At 37.2% G+C, this 23,130-nt stretch overlaps 1 protein-coding gene across 2 annotated transcripts; it reads left to right on the forward strand.

The window, feature by feature from the left end:
* The first annotated feature begins 18,822 nt into the window (after positions 1-18,822).
* Positions 18,823-22,133, forward strand: LOC111921629 (uncharacterized). 2 transcript variants are annotated; one of them, XM_023917222.3, is made up of 4 exons: positions 18,823-19,013; positions 19,191-19,225; positions 19,618-20,448; positions 20,783-22,133. In XM_023917222.3, exons 3-4 carry the CDS (start codon positions 19,741-19,743, stop codon positions 22,031-22,033), a joined length of 1,959 nt encoding a protein of 652 aa, XP_023772990.1. In that variant the 5' UTR covers positions 18,823-19,013; positions 19,191-19,225; positions 19,618-19,740; the 3' UTR covers positions 22,034-22,133. The 2 variants fall into 2 exon arrangements, with proteins under 2 accessions (XP_023772990.1, XP_023772982.1); XM_023917214.3 differs by lacking the exon at positions 19,191-19,225.
* Positions 22,134-23,130: the final 997 nt, after the last annotated feature.

Raw genomic sequence — 23,130 nt, forward strand, 5'->3', positions numbered from 1 at the left:
GGAACGTGACATCCCGACTATTGTAATATAATGAAAAATACATTTCTTTAAGAAATGCTTTGGTAAATCTTATTTTTATAATATTTTGTTTTGGAAACAAATTCCGCAAGTCGGGGATGTCACAGATGCATGCTAGGTCATTTAGTATCTTGAATTCTAGAGTGATAGGCAAATCTCTGTGTAATTGTACTTGTAACCTCTGTGTTGAGAGCTCCGAAATAAAGAATAATCCATTCCTGCCCGTGGAAGTAGGTCACCTTGACCGAACCACACAAATACTGTGTCTTGTATGCTTTTGGTTTTGCTATTTATCTACTTTACTTCTTAAAACTTATCCATCTGGGGTAGGTTGGTGATGAAATCCATAGTGATATGTTCCCATTTCCACATGGGAACCTCCAATGGTTGCAGCTTGCCATGCAGTCTCTGGTGCTCGGCCATGACCATCTGACAGGTCAAGCACCTCTCAACATACCAGGCTATCTCTCTCTCTTCATGCACGACCACTAATAATTGAGCCTCAAATCCCAATACATCTTAATGGCCCTGGGGTGTATCGAAAACCTGGACTTGTGCTCCTCCTCCAATATTGTCTGCCTAACCCCAACAAAATCTGGAACCCAAACCCGTCCATACCTGGTCAATAATCCATGAGTGTCAATGACGAACCTACCAACCTCACCCTTGAGTCTCTCCTGCTTCCAATTCTCCTTCTTGACTCACTCGAACTGAGCCTCCCTAATCAGATCAAGAAGTGGAGAATCAACTGATCTTCTCATACATATACTCTCAATAAAAGAACTACCCGTCTTGCAACTCAAAGCGTCAGCGAGCACATTCTCTTTCCAGGGGTGATATAGAATCCCACAGTCATAATCCTTGATCACATCAAGCCACCTATGTTGTGTCATATTCAGATCCGACTGATTCATAAGATATCTCAATCTCTTGTGATCCTTGTAAATAGTACACCGGACCTCATATAAATAATGCGGCCAAACCTTGAGAGCAAACATCACTACTCCCAACTCCAAATCATGAGTCGGATAACGGACCTCAAACAGCTTAACCTGCCGAGAAGCATAATCAATATACCTCACGTGTTGCATAAGCACTGCTCCCAGACTAGTGATGGATGCATCACAAAATACCGAAAAGTCCTCAACACCCTTAGGGAGGGTCAACATTGGTGCCTCATAAAACTTTTGTCTCAGTGTCTCAAATGCAGCCTATTGCTCAGGCCCCCAATGGAAATCAACAACTTTCTTTGTCAAAAGAGTGAGGGATACTATGATCTTGGAGAAATCGTGAGTAAATCTCCGATAATACCATGCTGATCCCAAGAAACTCCTGATCTCATAAGGAGACTTCGGGACCTCCCACTGCATAACCGCCTCGATCTTGGCCGAATCGACCAAAATCCCATCCTGATTAACGAGGTGCCCCAAGAACCGAACCTCTCGTAACAAAAACTCACACTTCGAGAACTTGGCATACAATCATTCTCGCCTCAAAATCCCTAGAAGCTATCGAAGGTTCTCCTCGTGCTGCGCCTTAGTCTTGGAATACACCAAGATATCATTAATGAAAACAATAACTGACCGATCAAGCATCGGCATGCACACCCGATTCATCAAATCTATAAATGATGCAGGCGCATTGGTGAGCCCAAATAGCATCACTACGAACTCGTAATGACCATAATGAGTCCGAAATGTGGTCTTCTCCACGTCTTCATCTCTAACCCTCATCTGATGATACCCTAGGGGTGTCAATTTATAACATGACACGACAAAAATACACGACATGAAACGAAATCGGGACGAAATAAAAATTCGAATTCGTTTTCGTGTCGTGTTCGTGTCAAGTATAAAAAACACAATGTCGTGTCGTGTCGTGTTCGTGTTTACAAATCCACACGAAATTGACACGATTGAGCATGTGTTTATCGTGTTTGTCGTTTTTATCGTGTTGTATATGATTAAATATGAATTAAATAAAATAATAGTTATGTAATATTATCTTTGTCGTGTCATGTCGTGTTTTCGTTTTTTAATTGGTTCGTTTCCGTGTTAGTGAAAAAAAACACGACATCGTGTCGTGTCATTTTTGTGTTACAAAAAACCTTGTCGTGTCAGACAAAAACACGACACAACGACCCGTTTTGACAGACCTATGATACCCTGACCTCAAATCGATCTTGGAGAACCAAGATGCGCCATGAAACTGATCAAAGAGGTCACCAATCCGCGAAAAGGGACAATGGTTCTTCGCCGTCAACTTGTTTAACTCCCACTAATCAATGCACATCCTGTGCGAACCATCCTTCTTCTTGACGAACAACATCGATGCTCCCCACAACGAACTGCTCGGTCTGATGAACTGCTTGCCTAACAACTCTTGAAGTTGAGAGGAAAACTCTTGCATCTCTGGCGGTGCCAATCGGTATGGTGCTTTAGTGATAAGATCCTCACCTTGAACTAAATCAATCCTGAACTCAACCTGCCTCTTGGGAGGCACACCGGGTAACTCATTCGGAAACACATCAGCAAACTCCCTAATAACTGACACATCTGAAACCGATGCCTCCTTCCTAACCCATGTATCAACCATATATGCAAGATAACCCATACAAACATGCTGAATATACTGTCGAGCCCTGAAAGCAAAATAAAAGCCGACCCAATCCTGGTACCTTCTCCGTAGATAACAAGTTCTCCCTCACTTGGGGTTCTAACCACCACCCGCTGATCCTCGCACTCTATCATATAACCAAACCTGTTAAGCCAATCCATCCATACTATCACACATACATCCCCCATGGGGATAGGAATCAAATCAATCGGATAAGGCACCCCAAAAATCTCCAAGACACAACCTTGATACACTCTGGATACAAAAACCCTATGCTCGTTGGTGACAAAAACCCTCATATCAAACACCATATCAAACTTCTTATGACAACTCACTACAATCATATGAACATGAGATGGACATGGATGATGAATAAGCTTTTCAAAATGCCTCAATAACTAATTGTTGGGCTTTATTCAAAGATGATAACATATTATCAAACTAGTTGTGAGACCCATGTATTACATGGATAACTTAAAAAAAAATTAAATATAAATATCTAAATATCTGAGAACTTTGAATTTATAAGAAAATAAGAAAAATAGCGACTTATTATAATGGAAATGTTTTTTTTTTATCTTTTCAATTTAAACAAATAATTTAAATAAATAAACAAAAAAACTAATGAGCTTTAATTTTGATAATTTTGAATTTAAAAAGTAAGTTAATCAATGACATTGATATCCATTTATTACTATATTTATTGCTATTATTATTATAACTAATTGACCGTTGACTTTGAATTTTGACTTTGACCAGGATTTGACTAAGTTTGAACTAGGGGTATTTTGAGTTGTGGTCACTGTTATTTGTAAAGTTGACAAGCAGCGTGATTTTCAGAGCAGTGTTGTCACACCCCGAAACCGAAGGCGGAAACGTTCCGGGGCGGAGGACTTCATGAATATCATAACCAATGTACATAGTTAGCATAGTAAACACAAAACTTTACATTACACAGATTCATTTACATTTTCTGAAAACAAGAGTTACATGTTTTATACATATACATATCATATGAACAAAAATACAGACGTGTCTTCTACGTACTCCGTCTTCGCCAAAAAGGATCGCTGGTACCTGTCTAATGTGGACCTGAGAATACAAGCAGTTTGAAAATCAGCATAAAGCTGGTGAGTTCATAAGAGGTTTGTTTTCTGAAAATGTACAAGTTTCCTTTGGTTTTCCGAAAAGTTTGTTATCCAAGAAAATCCCATATTTTCTTATAAGTATAGTTTAGTTATCTGATTATTATACGATCCGGTTATGTACAGTTTGTTATCCCAGGAAAAACCCTTATTTTCCTAAAAGTAAAGTTTAGTTAAATACCACACTGTATAGTTAATACATAAAACTATATATTGAAAAACCACTGGGAATTACCATCAAGTATAACAGTAGATATTTTTAATACATAAAAATATTGATTGAAAACCATGGGAATACCATCCCATACTAGATATAAATTCAAAACCATGAGATTAAGATCCTGCACTAGATATAGATTTCAAAACCATGGGATTAATATCCCGCACTAGATATAGATTCAAAAACATGAGATTAATATCCCGCACTAGATATAGATTTCAAAACCATGAGATTAATATCCCGCACTAGATATAGATTCAAAACCATGGGATTAATATCCCACACTAGATATAGATTCAAAACCATGGGATTAATATCTCGCACTAGATATAGATTCAAAACCATGGGATTAACATCCCGCACTAGATATAACATAGTTTTAATACACAAAAACTATAGATTAAAAGACATGGGACTACCATCCCGTACTAGATATAGATTGAAAACCATGAGATTAACATCCTGCACTAGATATAGATACTATAGTTTCAAAATAGATATAAAATCAAATCCGTGAATAAACTTATATTAATACGTATTGTGAGTCGGGTAACCATGCTGATGCGACACCGAGACCTCCTTGACGTTCGTCAGACGTCAGACGATATCCATAATTTGTCACCCAGGCGTGCTCGCCTAACTGTAGCTAGCAGTTTAGGTGTGGGATTATCAGTCCTGAATAGATCTATTCACAAATTCCACGCTCTCCCTCAAAAGACTCTGGTTACACTTCCGGGGAGGATTTACTGATAACCCAAAGGGTAATGAAGAATCTCACAAGCTAGTATTGAATTATTCAGGGTGTTTTCAGGCTTTATCAAACATACTAATCATTTTGAAACATAATACAGTGAAAACAGTTAAATACAATGGAATTATCTGGCAATATACTCTAAATTAAACAGAGATAAACTGAATCAGACATAGCTTATCTAAAAACTTTACATAAATCTGTGCTCGTTAAATAAGAACTAAAGATCCCAAATTATTCCCATAATAATTTGATTGATTTGATTATTTCCTTTACTGAAATCCATGTAGTTATAATCGATAAAACATCCCTTATGCTCAGCATAATACATAAGGGGTAAAGATATCTAAAAGTTAGCCAGATATTTATAGAAATACATCAGTTTTAGTTTTTGAAAACATGTATAGTTTGCTTGTATTCCCCCTTGAAAACATTGAAAACAAGGAAAAAAGGCGTAGGGGTATGAACTCACCAGTCGAGGAACGTGTCGTCTAGGATGTTAAGTGTTAGTGCAGCTAGTCCAGTCCGGGTCGCCAAGTCCCAGTCAAATGAGGGTGCTATGTCGATCTCCTTGGTGAGAAGTAGACTCAAACTATTGACATATCGTGCCTGGGTTGCATTGTTCAGCGTTTGCGGAAATTGTAAGAAACGGTGATTGGTCACATCCTCGGGTGGGTTGGTCCTTTGAGTTCTTCGAGCCATAATCTGCACAAATAAACACAAACACAAAACCAAACAAAATTTCACAGAATTAACAATTTTTAAACCAAAAAATTGGAGCTGGACATGGTCTGTACGCTGGGCGTACGTCCAGGTTCACGAGTATGTGTTCTGCTTCCTTTGCTTGTGCTAAAGTCCTAACCCATATCACAATTTTTCAAATTAACCAACTGTAAGCAATAAACAGCAGGGCAAACATATGGGGCATATCAAGCTTCGTGGTCCAAGACAATAGAAAAACGGGACCTCCCTTAAAAATCAATCCCTTGTAATCTCCTTATCTATTTAAAATTAACAAACACTTAACAGGGAAACTGAATAGAGCAATCAAGAATCGAAGTTTACAGGGTGTACGCTTGGCGTACGTCCCCGAGCTCAAATCGATGGGTGTGGAACGGGATTAAGACCAAATTAGCTCCTAGGGTTTAGTCCATTAGTCCGAATCAGTCTATTTAAGCCATGATCAAACACAAATTTGTGAAATCGGCCCCTAATTCGAGAAATATATGAACCCTAGATTTCGAGCAAAGGTATTTTGCAGCTTATTTCATCAAATTAAACACAAATCCAAAACATTGAGTAACTGAAAAACTTACTTGTGTGCCGGATTTTACAAGAAAAGAAGCAAAACCGAGACTTTGTGAAGAAGTTCGTCGTCACAGCTCGTGTACGAAGGAAGGAATGGTTAAAAGAATAACAAAGAAGCCAAAGGGTCAAAAGATATACCTGGTCGCTGATTTACGCTGGGTGTAAAACAATGTTACGCTAGGAGTAACCCCAACTCCATGAAAAGGCCATCCGCGATCCGGGTTTAATTACGCTTGGCGTAACTAAATTACGTTGGGCGTAATGAAGTATTCATTTTCTTTTAATTAAACTTTCTTTTCTTTTAACTATTTAATTAAGGGACTTTACAACTTAATTATTTTTCTTTTTAATTGTTTCAACAGCTGATGACTTCCCGAAGAGTGACATAAAAAAATGAGACGTCATAACCACTTGTCTTTGTCGAGATCAAACAACAACGGTTGATCAAAAACCTTTGCACGCAAGAATTGGTTTGCGAAAACACCCACTTTCGGGACCCGTTAGAATATTTCCTTTGTTTTCCTTTCACCTTTAACTAAAAGCGGAACAAGAAGTGACCTAACTAGTCAAGAACAACAAGAGTTCGGTCTTCCACTTAATCACCACAATACGCCTTGCTATACTACGCCTCATGGATTGAGTTGGACAAATCAACAAAGTAGTAAGCTAAGCAGGTCAAGAATTCCCTAATCGCTTTCATCCTCGAAACCCATGCAAAAAGTAAAGTCAAGCAATGTGTACAATCCCAAATTCCTGCAAATAACAACAAGAACCTTCCCGACAAGTGAAATGATATCAACGAAATTCAAACTAAAAATACTAACTAAAAACAAATAACGAATAATCAAATAAACTAAATTAATGACAAGCTGTTCCCCGGCAACGACGCCAAAAACTTGATGTGCACAAAAGTACCCACTAATTTTAATATTTATAACCTAACAAACTTAGACTAACTATGCACTTATAGGCAGTGTACCTAGTCAGATTATAGTATAGCTTAGGTAAGTCGGGTGTCGATCACAGGGAACGGTGGTGAATTAATTTAATATATTTGATTATAGGTTACAGTTCACACGAAAATAATAAAGAAATAGTTTAATAAATCTCAAACTAACAATTAACAACTCTCGATAAACTAACAGGAAAGCAAATCTCTTCAGGTACTTTGGTTTAGATAAATTACACCTTAAAAACATAGACAATTTGCATACACAAATTTATTTATTCATATTCACCGATTCCTAAAATGATTAGATTCGCGTTCACTATAACTAATCATTTAGCAAACAAGTCAATTTAAACAGTGATCAGTTGATTAAACTAACATGCTTCCTAGTGTTCAGTTCGTATCAAGCAAGACTTGTAAATATAGTTAATCGAATTACTAATTCAATTTAACCTCTTGTTGATGGTCATCAAACAAGGCTCACACATTAACTTACTTATTCTCAAGTTAATCCTAGTTTCACATTCGTTATTCCTAGACTTATAATCTCGATGGTCATCAAAATCATAAGAGACAAGCAATCAAGTAGGTGTTCACACAACTCAATTCACTTAACAATTAACAGCAAATAATCATCATTAATACGTAAGGATCTTTTAACAAGCTTGGCAAGATAAATTAAACATAAATAAAAAATTCAATATAGCAATTAGTCTAATAATCAAAGCTTCATTCAATCATAAACACAAAGTAAAAGGTTTTTACACCCAAATCAGAAACTAAATACAGAATAGTAACACAATGGAATGCTAAACATGGTCACGTTAGCAACCCATATGATTACCGACATGTATCCGCTCTCCAACCCTTCCGATCTCCGTTCCCGTTAGCTTAACGGCCTTCCGGCCGCCTTCTAGACCCTCAAAATGGCTCAACAGAAGTTTAATATCGACTAAATTAAGTTGGAAGTCGAATCCCCCTTCTGGTTAGCTGAAAATCGACTTTTATAACCTTTGTAGCCGACTTACGTACGTTGGGCGTAAGTCGGATTACGCTGGGCGTACTAAGGATTTCTACGCGATTCAGTTTATCCGGTGCCAGCCATTACGCGGGGCGTACCCTTAAGTTACGCTGGGCGTAATATGATTTTGGTTGCTACGCTTAGCATAGAGGTGTATTACGTGGGGCGTAATTAGCCTTCCAGCATTTTTTCCTTTCTTTTAGCTTCTAAGCCCAATTTCCGCTTTAGTCTTTTCTTTTGTGCTTTATCGACAACGAATAGCTGCAAAACATAATTCAAAGCATTATGAGTGCTTTTTAGTTCTAAAAGAGAATAATAAAGGCCAAAATATTAAGATATAATGCATAAAAATATATATAAAAAATACACATATCACGGCCCAAGCATGTTCTTAGGCATTAAACTCATGTTTACTCCTCAAAAGTTGGATTCAAGGTGTGCTAAGTCCGTTCCCTTAAGTTATTTAGCCATATCTATGCTCCAAAGGTGGATTGGAAGGGTTTTAAGGCTCAAAACCCCCCTTAATGTGTGTTCACGGACCAAGAGAGTTACAGGGCCGTAAACACATGAATATGGTCCTTTTTCAAATATTAAGCACGAATTTGAAGGCTAAGGATGCTAATCTATGAGTTAGGGGAGTTACCTTGATGAATTGGAGCCTTAATTTGATGATTTTGGACCTTAAGTTTGGATTGAGGAGAGAGGTTAGAGAGAGAGTAGTGAGAGAGTGTAAAACTTCAAAATGAAGTCTTTTGGGCTTTAAACATGTTCTAAGTTTTGGACACAGTGGAATTCTACCCGATACTGACGCTATACGATGCTTTTGGTCGTACCTGATAAAGTTGTTGTAACCCGGAGGGATCGAACCTATTAATATTCAAATTAATAAATTAGGCCACTTTCATGAGTTCCTAAGGGGTTTGGACACTCATGAGATTATAATAAACATATAAATTTAAATAATTTAGCCCAAAAACGAGATTGGATCGATTCTCAAAAGACGGGTTTTACGGGCGGAACGGGTTACGGCGATGGAATAACTTCGGGTTGTCACAAGTGTGTTGTTTCAACTTTTTGTCTGTCTGTGAGGTGAGTCTACTTACCACCTTAAGTGGGTCTAACGCACCAAGGCCGACTCATTGTATTGTATGAGTAGAATGTATGTTGTTGTATCATTTTGACTGATGTGATTGTATGATTTATGTATGGAGCTAATCTACGCTCGAAGTCCTTATGGAATCGGGGTTGATAAGGACCCGATGGTTGATTCGGACTTGACACAAATACTTGTTATTTTGGGTTGATACGGATCCAAGGGGTTATGATATGTGCATATTTAATCATATATTTTGTATAGAATATTAATAATTTTTGGATAATTTATTGCAATTATGGAACAAAAGATGCTTAATTGCGTTTAAATTATATTTTCAGTTCAAAAGGAGTGCTCGGAAGCAGGAGAAGCTATCGGGAGCTCGAGTTGACCCTAGACTCGACGAGTTCTCACGAACATTCTCAAAGCAGAAGAGTCCTTGATTTGCCATACACGTGGATTTAATGAGAGACTCGACGAGTCAGTCCCTGGACTCGATGAGTCGCCTCTAATCTATAAAAAGGGTCTTTCACATCGATACGGGACTTTTAGGAAGAAACCCTTGGAGAAAAGCTGCGATTAGAAGACCTGCTAAGGCGCTGGAAGTCAGAGAATCAACCCTAGATCCAATTTTGAGAAGAATCAAGGCAAATTCAAGTCCATTCTTACTAATTCTTTAAGTTGAACTATGTTTGAGCTACTTGATTTCGTTTTTGATCTTAGTTTTACTATAATCATGAGCTAAAACTATTATCTTCTGTTTAGGATAGATGAATTTATGATTATGGTATGATTTTATGGTTGGATTACTTTAATTTGGTGATTATGTTTTGTTAAGATTGTTAAAGAACCTTATGTGTTAATTATAACTATTCTTCTGTTAAGTAACCAACATATTAAGTTGTATGACCATCTCTTAATTGCTAATCTCATATGATTTATGTGAAAACATTGTTATATGCCTTGGAATAGTGAACGTGAAACTAGGGTTAATATAAAATAGGTAAGTTAATGTGTGAGCTTGTGTGACGAACCATCAGCAAGAGGTTAATTGAACGACCAATTTAATTAACCACTACAAGTCTTACTTAACCCGAATCAATAAACTAGAAAATCTGTTAATTTAACCACTAGCCACTGTTTGAATTGATTTATTTTTTAAGGATTAGTAATAGCGAACGTGAACCTAATCACATTAATCGGTAGCCAATAAAAAGTTAATCCATTGCACTTGCCATAAAATCAACCATAGGAATAAAGGATTCAAACCTAAACATAAGTCTTCTTTATTATTGAATTTAGTTGATCTTTGCTTGCTTAGTTGGTAGTTTAAGTTTTAGTTAATTGTTTAAGTTTCTAGTCTTGCAAAACTAGAGAAAACACCCTTCTTTTTACCTGTTTCATTTAGATGATATTAGTAATAATCGTAATTGTTTACCTTTCCTTGTGTTCGATACCCTACTTACCTGAACTAAGCTGCTAATCGATAGGTACACTGCCTGTCTTGTGTTTGTTTCTGTGTCTAAGTTAGTAGGATTAAAACTAGTTCGTTTTACACACATCAAGTTTTTGGCGCCGTTGTCTGAGAACGGTTGTAAATAGTTAATTTTATTTGCTAATTGTTATCATTTTTTATTTTATTTATTGATTTTTTTATATAGTTTAATTTTAATTTTTATTTATTATGTATTTTCCAAATCTCGATGCTTTTGATGCTTTTCTTGAGGAAGTAGCACATGAAATTGAGCAAAAAGATGAGGAGTAGGACTCAGATGATGATTTGAAGAAATTTGGAAGATGGTTAGATAACATCTTGTCTAACGAGCAAGAAAAATCTGAGTCACACGAGCTAAAGTTCCAAGATGAAGAATTTAATCCAGAAAAAAGATTTGGAGGAGCTGGAAAGGTTGTTCGAAGAAAGGTCAGACGAAGAACAAGGTTGAATTGCAGGAACCAAGCTGTGGTTTGACCATTACCATGACATGGCCCCCTGTATTTCCGGTTCGTGTTTTGAAGCATGGGGTGACGATTCCAACTTTGGAGAAAGTTCTGAAGCATGATCCATTTTGATTAGTACCCGACTGGCTCCAACCCTTGTCAAGATTCTTGGGTTACATGAATTAAAGCTCGTTTGGCCAATTTTTCAAGCAAAGAGCAAAATTTTACAAATTGGTCCACCAAAGAAAATATTCAATGCAACTGATGGATTGACATTAAGTTTATTGGAAGTTTATTAAGTTGGGAGTCCAGCTCAAGACTCGCACAAAAAGAAGCGCTTGTAGGAGGCAACCCGTCATTAGAGTTTGCTTTTCTTTTTCTTTTTAAATTTATAGTTTATTAGGGTAATTTAGGATTTTTATTTTGATGTTTGTTTTCCTTTTTCTATTACTTGTGTGTTGTTTTTGATCTTTTCAAGAATTAGGATGACGGAATGAATGCAAGAGTATAAAACGTGAGGGAATAACGTGAAGAGTTGAGTTTAGACAAGAAGGTTGGAGCTTTGAGTCCGGTATCAAGTCCGACAATTAGAGCGGTTAAAGAGTATATTTTACTGAAGAAAAAAAAGTGGGAGTATTGCTTTAATACTTTTCTGAAATTACAAAAAGACTTAAAAAAAGGAGTTTTTTTGTCCATACAGTGCTGACTCGTCGAGTCTATATCCTCAACTCAACGAGTCCAAGTGAAAAATTCTGATCATTCTGCCAGTAACGCTACAACTCGGCGAGTCACTACATGGACTCGATGGGTTGCTCATTCTTTTATTTTCAAGTTCACAATTTGACCACATTTGATGCGGGCATTAATCATATTCTTTGAAGACTATTTCCTGAGTATTTCCAAGAGCTTTTTCGTCTATATTTGGAGCTATGAACCACACGAGATATGACGCCCAAGGCATGGATGAGTTGTTCCCATGCCAAAGTCAGCTGAAGATGGAGCTCAAAAGAAGAAATATCAACCTCGCCAATATTATCCCAGGGGAGTTTGTTCCAATCCTCTCTTTACTTTTATTTATCATGCATAACATGCAATGGGGACATTGCATAAATTAAGTGTGGGGTAGGGGTTGGTTATATTAGAATCTTAATTTGGGCTTAATTTTAAAAAAATTTGCATTAAAATTGCTAGGATTAATTCAGAAATTATGGTAAAAGCAATTAGGATTCATGTTAGTATTATGTTTTATGATTCTATGAGGACCCAAATGTTTAGTTGGACCAATATATGTTATAATGCATTTGTGGTCTCCCTTATTCTAGTGAAATCATGGAACAAAAACACAACCTCGCTTAGTTTGAGGGTCGCAATATGTTTAGCATCGTGTACCAGAAATCTATTCAGGAAGGCTTGTATCTTAACCAATAAGGGTTGAAGTTATGCACCCCTGCTTAAGCATGTAGGTTTTGAGTGAAATAAAGTGAGATATACATGTAAAGAAAAAAAAGAGAATTTACCAAAAAGTTGTTAGAATTTTTGGAGCTATCAAGTTTAAAGATCAAAGAAAAAAATTCGGAAGAAATTCAAAAGTTGAAGATACCAAAAATCACACAAAAAGGTGAGGAATTCAAAGTACAAATTGAAGATCAAATATCAAAGAAAGCGAAGAATTCAAGAGCTCCATTGTGGTATCTAAAAGTTGTAATTCTCTAGATTATGTATGATTGGGTAGCTTTACAAAAATACCTTGAGGTTAAGAAAGTTTTCTGAGGATTGATTCGGAGGGATGCATAAAATGAGCGTTGTTCGAAAGAAGTGGGCAAGTGTTTATGAGGATTGTGAGTATTTAGAGTATGGGGGTTCTTTAGGAAAAGTTTTAGACACAAATGCATGCATTGAGGTCTTGGCAAAATGGTTGGGTTTGATTAGGATTGTTTTATGTGATGTTAGTATGTTTAAAATTCATTTTGCTTGGGTGCAAGCAAAAGTCAAGTGTGGGGTAATTTGATATGTGCATATTTAGTCATATATTTTGTATAGAATATTAATACTTTTTGGCTAATTTATTGCAATTATGGAACAAAAGATGCTTAATTACGTTTAAATTATATTTTCAGTTCAAAAGGAGTGCTCGGAAGCAAAAGGAAGCAAGAGAAGCTATCGGGAGCTTGGTGATCAAAGAAAGAAGAAAAGAGCTAAAAACCAAGAAGGACTCGACGATTTGACCCTAGACTCGACGGGTTCTCATGAACATTCTCGACGAGTACCCTCTAATCTATAAAAAGGGTCTTTTAGATCAATACGAGACTTTTGGGAAAAAACCCTTGGAGAAAAGCTGCGATTAGAAGACCTGCTAAGGCACTGGAAGTCAGAGAATCAACCCTAGATCCAATTTTGAGAAGAATCAAGGAAAATTCAAGTCCATTCTTACTTATACTTTAAGTTGAACTATGCTTGAGCTACTTGATTTCGTTTTTTTATCTTAGTTTTACTGTAATCATGAGCTAAAACTATTATCTTCTGTTTAGGATAGATGACTTTATGATTATGGTATGATTTTATGGTTGAATTACTTTAATTTGGTGATTATGTTTTGTTAAGATTGTTAAAGAACCTTATGTGTTAATTATAATTATTCTTCTGTTAAGTAACCAATATATTAAGTTGTATGACCATCTCTTAATTGTTAATCTCATATGATTTATGTGAAAACATTGTTATATGCCTTGGAATAGCGAACGTGAAACTAGGGTTAATATAGAATAGGTAAGTTAATGTGTGAGCTTGTGTGACGAACCATCAGCAAGAGGTTAATTGAACGACCAATTTAATTAACCACTACAAGTCTTACTTAACCCGAATCAATAAACTAGAAAATCTGTTAATTTAACCACTAGCCACTATTTGAATTGATTTATTTTCTAAGGATTAGTAATAGCGAACGTGAACCTAATCACACTAATCGGTAGCCAATAAAAAGTTAATCCATTGCACTTGCCATAAAATCAACCATAGGAATAAAGGATTCAAACCTAAACAGAATTCTTCTTTATTATTGAATTTATTTGATCTTTGCTTGCTTAGTTGGTAGTTTAAGTTTTAGTTAATTGTTTAAGTTTCTAGTCTTGCAAAACTAGAGAAAAAACCCTTCTTTTTACTTGTTTCATTTAGATGATATTAGTAATAAACTTAATTGTTTACCGTTCTCTGTGTTCGATACCCTACTTACCTGAACTAAGCTGCTAATCAATAGGTACACTGCCTTTCGTGTGTTTGTTTCTGTGTATAAGTTAGTAGGATTAAAACTAGTTCGTTTTACACGTATAAGGTTAATACGAACCTGACACAACCAAGTGTGTTGTTATATTATATGTATGACGTATGTGGTATTTTGGTAAGCTCACTAAGCTTTGTGCTTACAGTTTTTTTTGGTTTCAGGTGCATCTGGTACAAAAGGGAAGCGCCCGGATTGATCGCAGTACATCCACTCGTGTTTCTTAATTTCTTTACGATTTGGAATTATACTCTGATAATAACTCTTATTTGACATACTTTGGTTGGTTTCTTATGAATACTTGATGGTTTTTGGTTAAAATAAAAAGTGAAAATTTTATCACTATTTTTGGGATGTTACACATGGTTTCAGAGTTTTCGGACTCAGACGAGGAGGTAGCTCCTTTCGATGTTAGTTAGTTTTAATTGCATTTGTTCTTTGTTGGGTTGCATGCTTCTCGTTAAACATTGAATCAACATCAGTATCAGAGAAGGGGTTGCCGTGTTAACCCGTAGATGCATTTGTTAAGGTTCGACTTTTTGAAGTTTCCGCCCAGGTTAGCTTTGGGGAGTCTCTGTGTGGTTGTTGCAACTTATGTAATTTAGAGTGGCTTCGAATTGTGTTAAGGGGAATGAGCTTGAAAAATCCACAAGGGGTTCATAGGATGATTAAGAGTAAGTGGTAAGAGCGGATTTCAAGGACTAAAACTAATTTAAGTGGGGGAGAGTTGTAACACCCGTGTTCCAGATTGGTTAATCATTTTGTTGTCAAGGACTAAAGATAAAATTTTGAATAAAACTCTATGCCACTACATGGTGCAAGGATAAGCAAGGCGTAGCCATGTTGGAAAGGGGCGCACGTTTTATGGAGCCACCATGGCATAACGTAAGGCCGCCACGATGTGGTAGCTGTTCAAGCCCAAGCCCATGCATTTTTGGGGTTGCTCCCATATTTAAGCATCTTAATCCCCATTCTAGGTTATCCTATTCAAACTCCATCCATTCATTTAGAATCCATAGCCTCTATTCCATGGAAAAGAGCTTGGTGGCTCGATCTTGATGTTAATGTCCTATTTTGGGGAAACTTAGATAATAAAGAAGTAGGGAACAAGCTTGGATCCAACATCTCCTCCACATTTTTGAGTTATTGGAGGTATAAAGTTCATATCTTGACCTTTGTGTTTCTTGTTTGATGTTTAAGCCCATTTTTGGATGTTTTGGTCACATTCTTGGATGCTCTTGGAGTTTGAGGAACTCCAAAGCTTGATATGGTTTTCTCAAGGTCTTGAACTTCTAAGTTAGTGAGAAAAAGGTCTTAGCTCGAGTGTTCTTGATCCCATGTTTGAGTTTTGGTCATATTACGTGCTTATTAGACTTAAGGCTCATGATTTTACCTTTGGATGAAGTCCTAATGCATAAAGTTGGAAACTTTATCCATTAAGTCACTAGAAGGAGTAAATCTGAAGTTTTGGATTTAGATATGAGCCACACCATGGTCTTTCCTTTCCATGTCGTGGGTGAAAACCCAGGTCTTACAAACAAGTGCCAAGAGACACCTCCTGGTCTTCTATGAAAGTATCACAAAGACAATTAACATCCTACATATAATTGTCAGGGTCCAAACCCTGGTCTTGCATACAATTTTCGGGAGTAATATCCAAGTCTTTCATGTAATTGTCAGGGGCCACCACTTGGTCTTCCTACATGATATAGTGAGAAGACTCACCTGACTCGCAAAGCTGACTATAACTCAGCTTAATGCCAGGTCGACCATAACTAACTGGTCCCCCAACCAACGGATGGGTGCTAAACACCTCCCTATAATCACCATAAGTTAAACCCTAAGTCTACCTCCTAACAAAATAGAAATTTATCAAAAAGTCAATCAATGCCAAAAGTCAATGTTCAAATTCAAAATCAACAACCAATAATGTCAACCATCGAGCCTCATGTCGTGACCAACCCTTGGTCACGTCGAGAGAGCACACTCGACCCGTATCTAACTTGACTCGCTCCAACTCAGCCAACTCGGTCACAGAAAACCCATTAAGCAAACCTCATGATTTGAACATTCCTCGTTCACGTTGTGAGCACCAAAAGACACAATAGATGCGGCTCCTTTGATGGTCATGTCGTGACACCCTTAGTGCCATATCGTAACTATAGTATAAAGCAACAATCCAAAGATTTGAGTCCTTAATCCGTTAAGTATCTAACTCTCACTTTTCTATAAGCTAAAGGGGACTCCCAAGGCCCATAAAAATGATTAATTTATAGATATGCATGCCTCATGCATGTCCTCCATCCATTTTAGGTCAAAAGTGAAGAGACAATACCAAAACTCACATGCATGGATCCAATACTCAACCAAATTCTAGATCTAAACCTTATAATACTTAAGGAACCCTTAGAATACATAAAGTTGCCAACTTTATCAATTCCTTCCATTCAAACTTGCTCAAACATGAAGGACATGGGACAACAACTTAGATCTAGCCACATCAGGAAATAAACTATGGATCTTGGACACTTACAAAGGTCCAACAAGAGCACAAGATGATGATGAAGTTTCATTGCTAAATCCACAACTAAAACACCTTCCTCTCCTTTTTCTTCTTCTTCAAACTACCAAATGCTCCAAAGGGACAAGAATCTCCAAGGGAACTATGGTTAGGTTTTTTTTGAGGTAAGAGGTGATGAAGGCTGATAATGAATCCTAAAATTGACTTAGAGGGGTTTAAATATGAAGGAAACCCTAAAAGATCATGGGCTTGGGCTGCAACCTCCCTCACGTCGTGACACCCTATGTCTCACGTCGTGAGGACGATTCTGAAACGCGCTTCTCACTTTTGCTTGTCATATCATGATCTCTCTATGGTCACGCCGTGACCTCTCTATGTTCACGTCGTGACCATAGGAGGATCTAGTATATATCTCGGGGTAGCTTGGGATACCCCTCAAAAAAATTTTAGTAGTGTAATTTTTTACGGATTTTTTTTCTTATTATGTATTACACAGTTTTTTTTTGTTTGGAATACCCTTTTACTTGTCGGGGATACCCTTTTACTTTGATACTGGATCCGCCACTGGTCGTGACACCCAACTTTTTCCAAGAACCAAGCTTTTGACTCCTTCTAAACCGAACCATTCTAAAAACGGGTGTTACATTAATATCTTATAATAAAGGAAAATGTGAATGAGATTAAGGCGAAATTCATAATCGAAGCAGCTAATCATCCTACCGACCCTAAAGCTGATGAGATTTTATAAAAAAAAAGGCGTTGTTATCCTCCCTGATATATTTGCAAATTTAGTTACTCTCTCAAGTCATTATCGTGCTTTATTAACCCTTGAACTTGTTGAAATGTGTACATTATACCATTATGACTGGTAATAGCGGATTTTGCCGGTTTTCGGCGTTGTTTCCGGCCAAACACGAGTTTTTCGGTCATCTTCTCCGGCCATGAGGTTTCTGGTCATCTTCTTTGGCCAAACATGAGGTTTCTGGTCTTTTTCTCCTTTCTGTCGAGTGAAACAACCAAATACCCCTGAATATTGTTGCTTCCTGCCTTCTTTCTCTCTCGCGTTTCCGTGCCAAAACAGACGAGGAAGCTGCCGGAGCATCCCCCCCCACCTGCTGTTGCTGCTTGTTTTCTTCCTTCGGACCTGCTGCCGCCTCCCTCCCCTTCGCATTACACAATCGAGACAGAAGAAGAACAGTCGAGAAGCTGCTTGAACAGCCCCCTCGCTGCACCCACCGAAGCCAGCAGCTCTGCTGCCTTCATGTTTCTTTTTCTACTTTCATTATTTCTTCTTCTAGATCGAGTAACAACAACCTGAAAACCGAGTTTGGACATAGAAGATGACCGGAAAATCGAGTCTGGCCGGAGAAGATGATCGGAAAATCGAGCTTGGCCGGAGAAGATGACCGGAAAACTCATGTTTGGCCGGAAACAACGCCGAAAACCGGTAAAACCCACTATTACCGGTCATAATGATATAATGTACACATTTCAACAAGTTCAAAGGTTAATAAAACACAAAATAATTTAATGATCAAATATGACCAAAAGCTAAAATACGATACCCTCTTAGGTCATTATCCCAATAAAGAATCTCAATGTGTAATAGCGCATTTCAATACTGCTACATTGGATTAACGTCGAACATCAGTCACCAAGGTGACCATGGTTCACCACGACTCACATATTAGTTTTAGGTATCTCAAGTCTTTTATATATATATATATATATATATATATATATATATATATATATATATATATATATATATATATAAGAGATACTCGAATTAATTTTTAAAAATAAAAAATAAATATAGCTTTTGCACCGTATAAATTACTAAAAAAATAAAAAAATAAAATTCTTTCTTGTTTCCAACTAGTTACTAGTCCGAGTCTGACTTGTCGCCTATATAAATTTGATTAAAGATAAAATGAGAGTATTTTGTTTTGTACCAGTTGTTAACCGACGTGTTAACAATACTGTTGATACTCCCGCGTTACGATAACGACAAGGCGCGAAGGCTCAGTCTCGTCTTCCAATCTCTTGAATCTCGCAACTCAGACATTAATTTCATCGATATTCTCCAGACCTGTTTTTCATCTTTCTCTTCTCTCAACAATTTCGTCAAACACCTGCTCTGCAACTTTCTTCCCAAGGTACTCCCATCTTTATCCATTCCCCCTTTACAGTTTTCACTATCGAATCTTTCTTTTTTCTCATATATAATATATATACTGTTCCCGCCATATTTACATGTACACATCTCAACCCTTTTATCCTTTGCACCATAAATTGGGTTATTTATTTATTTTTTTTTTTCTAATCTTTCGAAGGGATCAACAGTGTCTTTCGGTTATATCTAATGCAGGTCAGTAGGGTGATGTTTTCTTCTTTTTGTCTTGCTTTTATTCGAATCATGATTAAGAAAAATCCCCTTTCTTCTTTGATTCTTTGTGTTCAAAATCTAATGTAATTGCCTTTGTGGAAAGAAAATTGTTAATGGGTAATTATTTTGTCATGTGATCCTTCAAGCGAGCATGCCTATGTCTCTGACATGCCATGGTGATTTCTCTCACATGCCTTTGTGCTTTGATTGGGTCTGTGCGCTTCTTCTTAACAACCTTTAACCCCAATATAGGAGTACTCTGAATTTCCTTTCCTTTTTTAAGTCGACAAACACTCTACATGCGTTATAATTAAATCTTCTTAGTTAAGATGCCGACTATTTACCTTACCTTTTCGGATTTTCCATCATTGCAGATCTTGAATCTGTGTGGTTGAACTTGAACCCTACACAACAACACAATGGTTTGCACATCCGTATGTTAACAGAGCTCGGAGTTATCTATTCTATTTAGTATTTAGAGAGACTGCTGTTTATCAATGGCTCCGACATATTTCCCCCTTCGATGGGAAAGCACTGGAGACCAATGGTGGTACGCATCTCCGATCGATTGGGCAGCCGCGAACGGCCACTACGACTTGGTACGGGAGCTTCTCCGCCTTGACGGCAACCACTTAATCAAACTAACATCCCTCCGGCGCATACGCCGCCTTGAAGTCGTCTGGGATGACGAAGAACAGTTCGACGACGTTGCCAAAAACCGATGCTTGGTCGCCCGGAAGCTTTTATATGAAGGCGAATCCAAAAGAGGAAAAAGCTCCTTAATCGGAGCTGGCTATGGGGGCTGGCTTCTGTATACCGCTGCATCTGCCGGTGATTTGCATTTTGTTCAAGAATTATTACAAAAAGACCCTCTTTTGGTATTTGGAGAAGGGGAGTATGGTGTGACTGATGTATTATATGCTGCTGCGAGGAGCAAGAACAGTGAGGTTTTTTGGATCATTTATGATTTCGCGATGTCTCCACGATTGATGTCTGGTAGTGAAGAACAGATTGGGGATAATGAGATCCCATGTGGTTACAAGCAGGAAATGAAGAACAGAGCAGTTCATGCGTTGGCGAGAGGTGGTAATTTGAAGATATTGAAGGAGGTTCTTGGTGATTGCTCCGGTGAAGATGTTTTGGGTTTTAGAGATGTTCAATGCTCAACGATTTTACACACGGCAGCTGCCAGAGGACAGATTGAGGTAAGATTCTCTTTCTTTCTTCTTCTGTATCTTCAACTTCATTTTCGTTTTCATCTTGTGTGGTAATAATTTCAACCGATTAAAGTGAATATTGGTTGATTTAGGTTAGTATATGTTATGGTTAATTGACTAATTGTTCCAACATATATTTTTTATAAAAAAAACTTATGTGTTTTGACTCGTTTTGCAATCTGCCAAATGACATACAAAAGGACTATTCTTTTTTTTTTTTTTGTCAACGAGCCATGTTATATTGTACTAATATTTTCTGATTGAGGGACTTGTTTTGTGGTTTTTGAAAGTGTGAGGTCTAAAACAAAAAATTAAAATGCAGGTGGTCAAACATCTTATTTCGTCGTTTGACATTATCAACTCCACCGACAAACAAGGCAACACAGCACTCCATACAGCTGCTTACAGAGGCCAATTATCCGCTGTTGAAGTTCTAATCCAAGCATCTCCTTCTTCCGTCCATTCAAGAAACGACGCCGGAGAGACGTTTTTACATAAAGCGGTAACAGGTTTCCAGACACCCACTTTCCGGCGACTTGATCGTCAAATTGGTCTCATGAAACAATTAGTCTGCTCAACAACATGCAAAATTGAAGAAACCATTAACGCTAAAGATAACGGAGGAAGAACTGCTCTTCACTTGGCCATTAACGGAAACCTACACAGTGACCTAATCGAACTGCTTATAATCGTGGGTTCACTTGATGTAAACATCCGTGACAATAATGGTATGGCCCCACTCGATCTTCTTAAACAAAGACCACAATCCGCTTCATCTGAACTACTCACCAGACAACTTATTTCCGCCGGAGCAACTCTCAGTAGCCAAGACTACACAGCAAGAAAACTCATTGCTTCCCGGTTGAAAATGGGCGGCAGTGGTGGTGGTGGTGGTGCTAGTCCGGGGAGTTCCTTCAAACTTTCTGATTCTGAAATGTTCTTGTACACCGGAATGGAAAGTACATCCTCCACTGCTTTTGGTACTCCGGTGTTCAGCATGCGTTCTGGAGAGCTGAGTCAACTCGATTCGAGTTCAAATAATTCGAACTCGAATGTGGAATCCAAGAAGAAGAAACAGAAGGGGATTCAGCGATTCCTGAGGTGGATTAGAAAGAGGAATGGAAACGGAGGTTTGGTTTTGACTAAAAATGTGAAGGACATTCCGGTTCCATTGAGACAACAATACTCGACTTCATTGTTAAACAACAAGAGAACACTTGCTGCAAGGAGTAATCTTCCAAGTCCAACTGTTAAAAAGAAGCTTGCTTCTGGTTTTGTTAATGGAGTTATGCAGGCGATGCCACATTTGAATCGAGGAGGGTCGAGATCAAATTCATTCTCAAAATCATCATTATCTTCCTCACAGAATTCGTTGGATGATCATAAAGGTGTAGGAATTGATGTTGTGGGTTCATTGAGTTCCAATCAGATGTTTGATGATGGAGTTGATGATGAAGAACAAGGGGTGGTGAATAGCGTTAGGAGATCAACGGTGAACCAGTGCTTCTGTTTTGGTTCACATGAGAGACTTGTGGAAGGCTCTGGTGATGATAAACAGCAGCATGAGAGTTAGAGCCGTTAACAAGTTAAACGTCTAGTAAGTTGTAGTCTTTCACTCTTTTGAATATTGGATTGTTTGATCTAAATATGATATGTGATGTTAGTTTGGAAAATGTGTTTGAAAATTGAGATCTTATCATCTTTACAAGGCTAATCATCGGTGTATGAAATGCAAATAAGTGTCTTATTAGATGTTAAATTATCAATCGCTAGTCGTAGGTTAGATCGTTTTATGTTTTTCAAGATCATGATATTAAGATTGGGTTAGATCGTTTTATGTTTTCAAGATCATGATATTAAGATTGGATCGGAATCGTAGTATCCTACCAAAATGAATTAGTCTTTAAATTTGTTGCAAGGTCATGTTTGTGTAGTACCGACATTGCTTAAGATATATATTGTAGAATTAATTTTAGCATGAATCATAGTTTTTGTTTGTACAAATTAGGAAGAAAACATTTTATACCATAAAACTAAAGGTATAATAAGATCACAACGGAATATCATGAGTGTCACGATAGTATATAATTCGAGATGAAAGAATAAAGTTTTGATGTTTTATGAGACATATCGTAGTAATACTACGACGCTTGATTTTAGATTTCTAGTTTAATGAAAGATTTTCTATGCTCCGACTATACACAAAACTAAAGAGGTGGGATTGGATCGAGATAGGATTTTAAAATCCTAGTCGGGATCCTAAGATCCCAATAGATGGATCCTAGTGTGATTGTCATCGTTTCCGTTTATAAGATTTTAAGATCAACCATATTAAAGTACATTAAGATATTTACAATTGTCTTGTGATTTTATTTTTCTGATACGAAGCAAAACCAACTATGTCGGGTATAGTTCGTGGGTTTAAATTCAACAAAACGAATGGTTTTCGTGTCTAGAAACCAAAGGTAAACAACTCCACATACATAAGGGCAATGTTGGTGTTATTTATAGTAATTTTAGTTTTACTTAGGTGCAATATTGGTTTGTTAATACAATATATAGAAATAAAAACGTTTCTTTTACATATTTTACGACATATATTCATAAAATGAATATACATAATCAATTTATAAAATTTTGTGTAAGAGTCTAAGTATGTTGTAAGGTGTC

The sequence above is a fragment of the Lactuca sativa genome, chromosome 4 (genome assembly GCF_002870075.4).
Source record: "Lactuca sativa cultivar Salinas chromosome 4, Lsat_Salinas_v11, whole genome shotgun sequence".
NCBI lineage: Eukaryota > Viridiplantae > Streptophyta > Magnoliopsida > Asterales > Asteraceae > Lactuca > Lactuca sativa.

Excerpts from the sequence above, each read along its gene's own strand:
- LOC111921629 (XM_023917222.3), top strand. The coding sequence starts at position 19,741 with ATGGCTCCGACATATTTCCCCCTTCGATGGGAAAGCACTGGAGACCAA. Across the intron at positions 20,449-20,782 it reads CTGCCAGAGGACAGATTGAG|GTGGTCAAACATCTTATTTC; the intron begins GTAAGATTCTCT and ends ATTAAAATGCAG.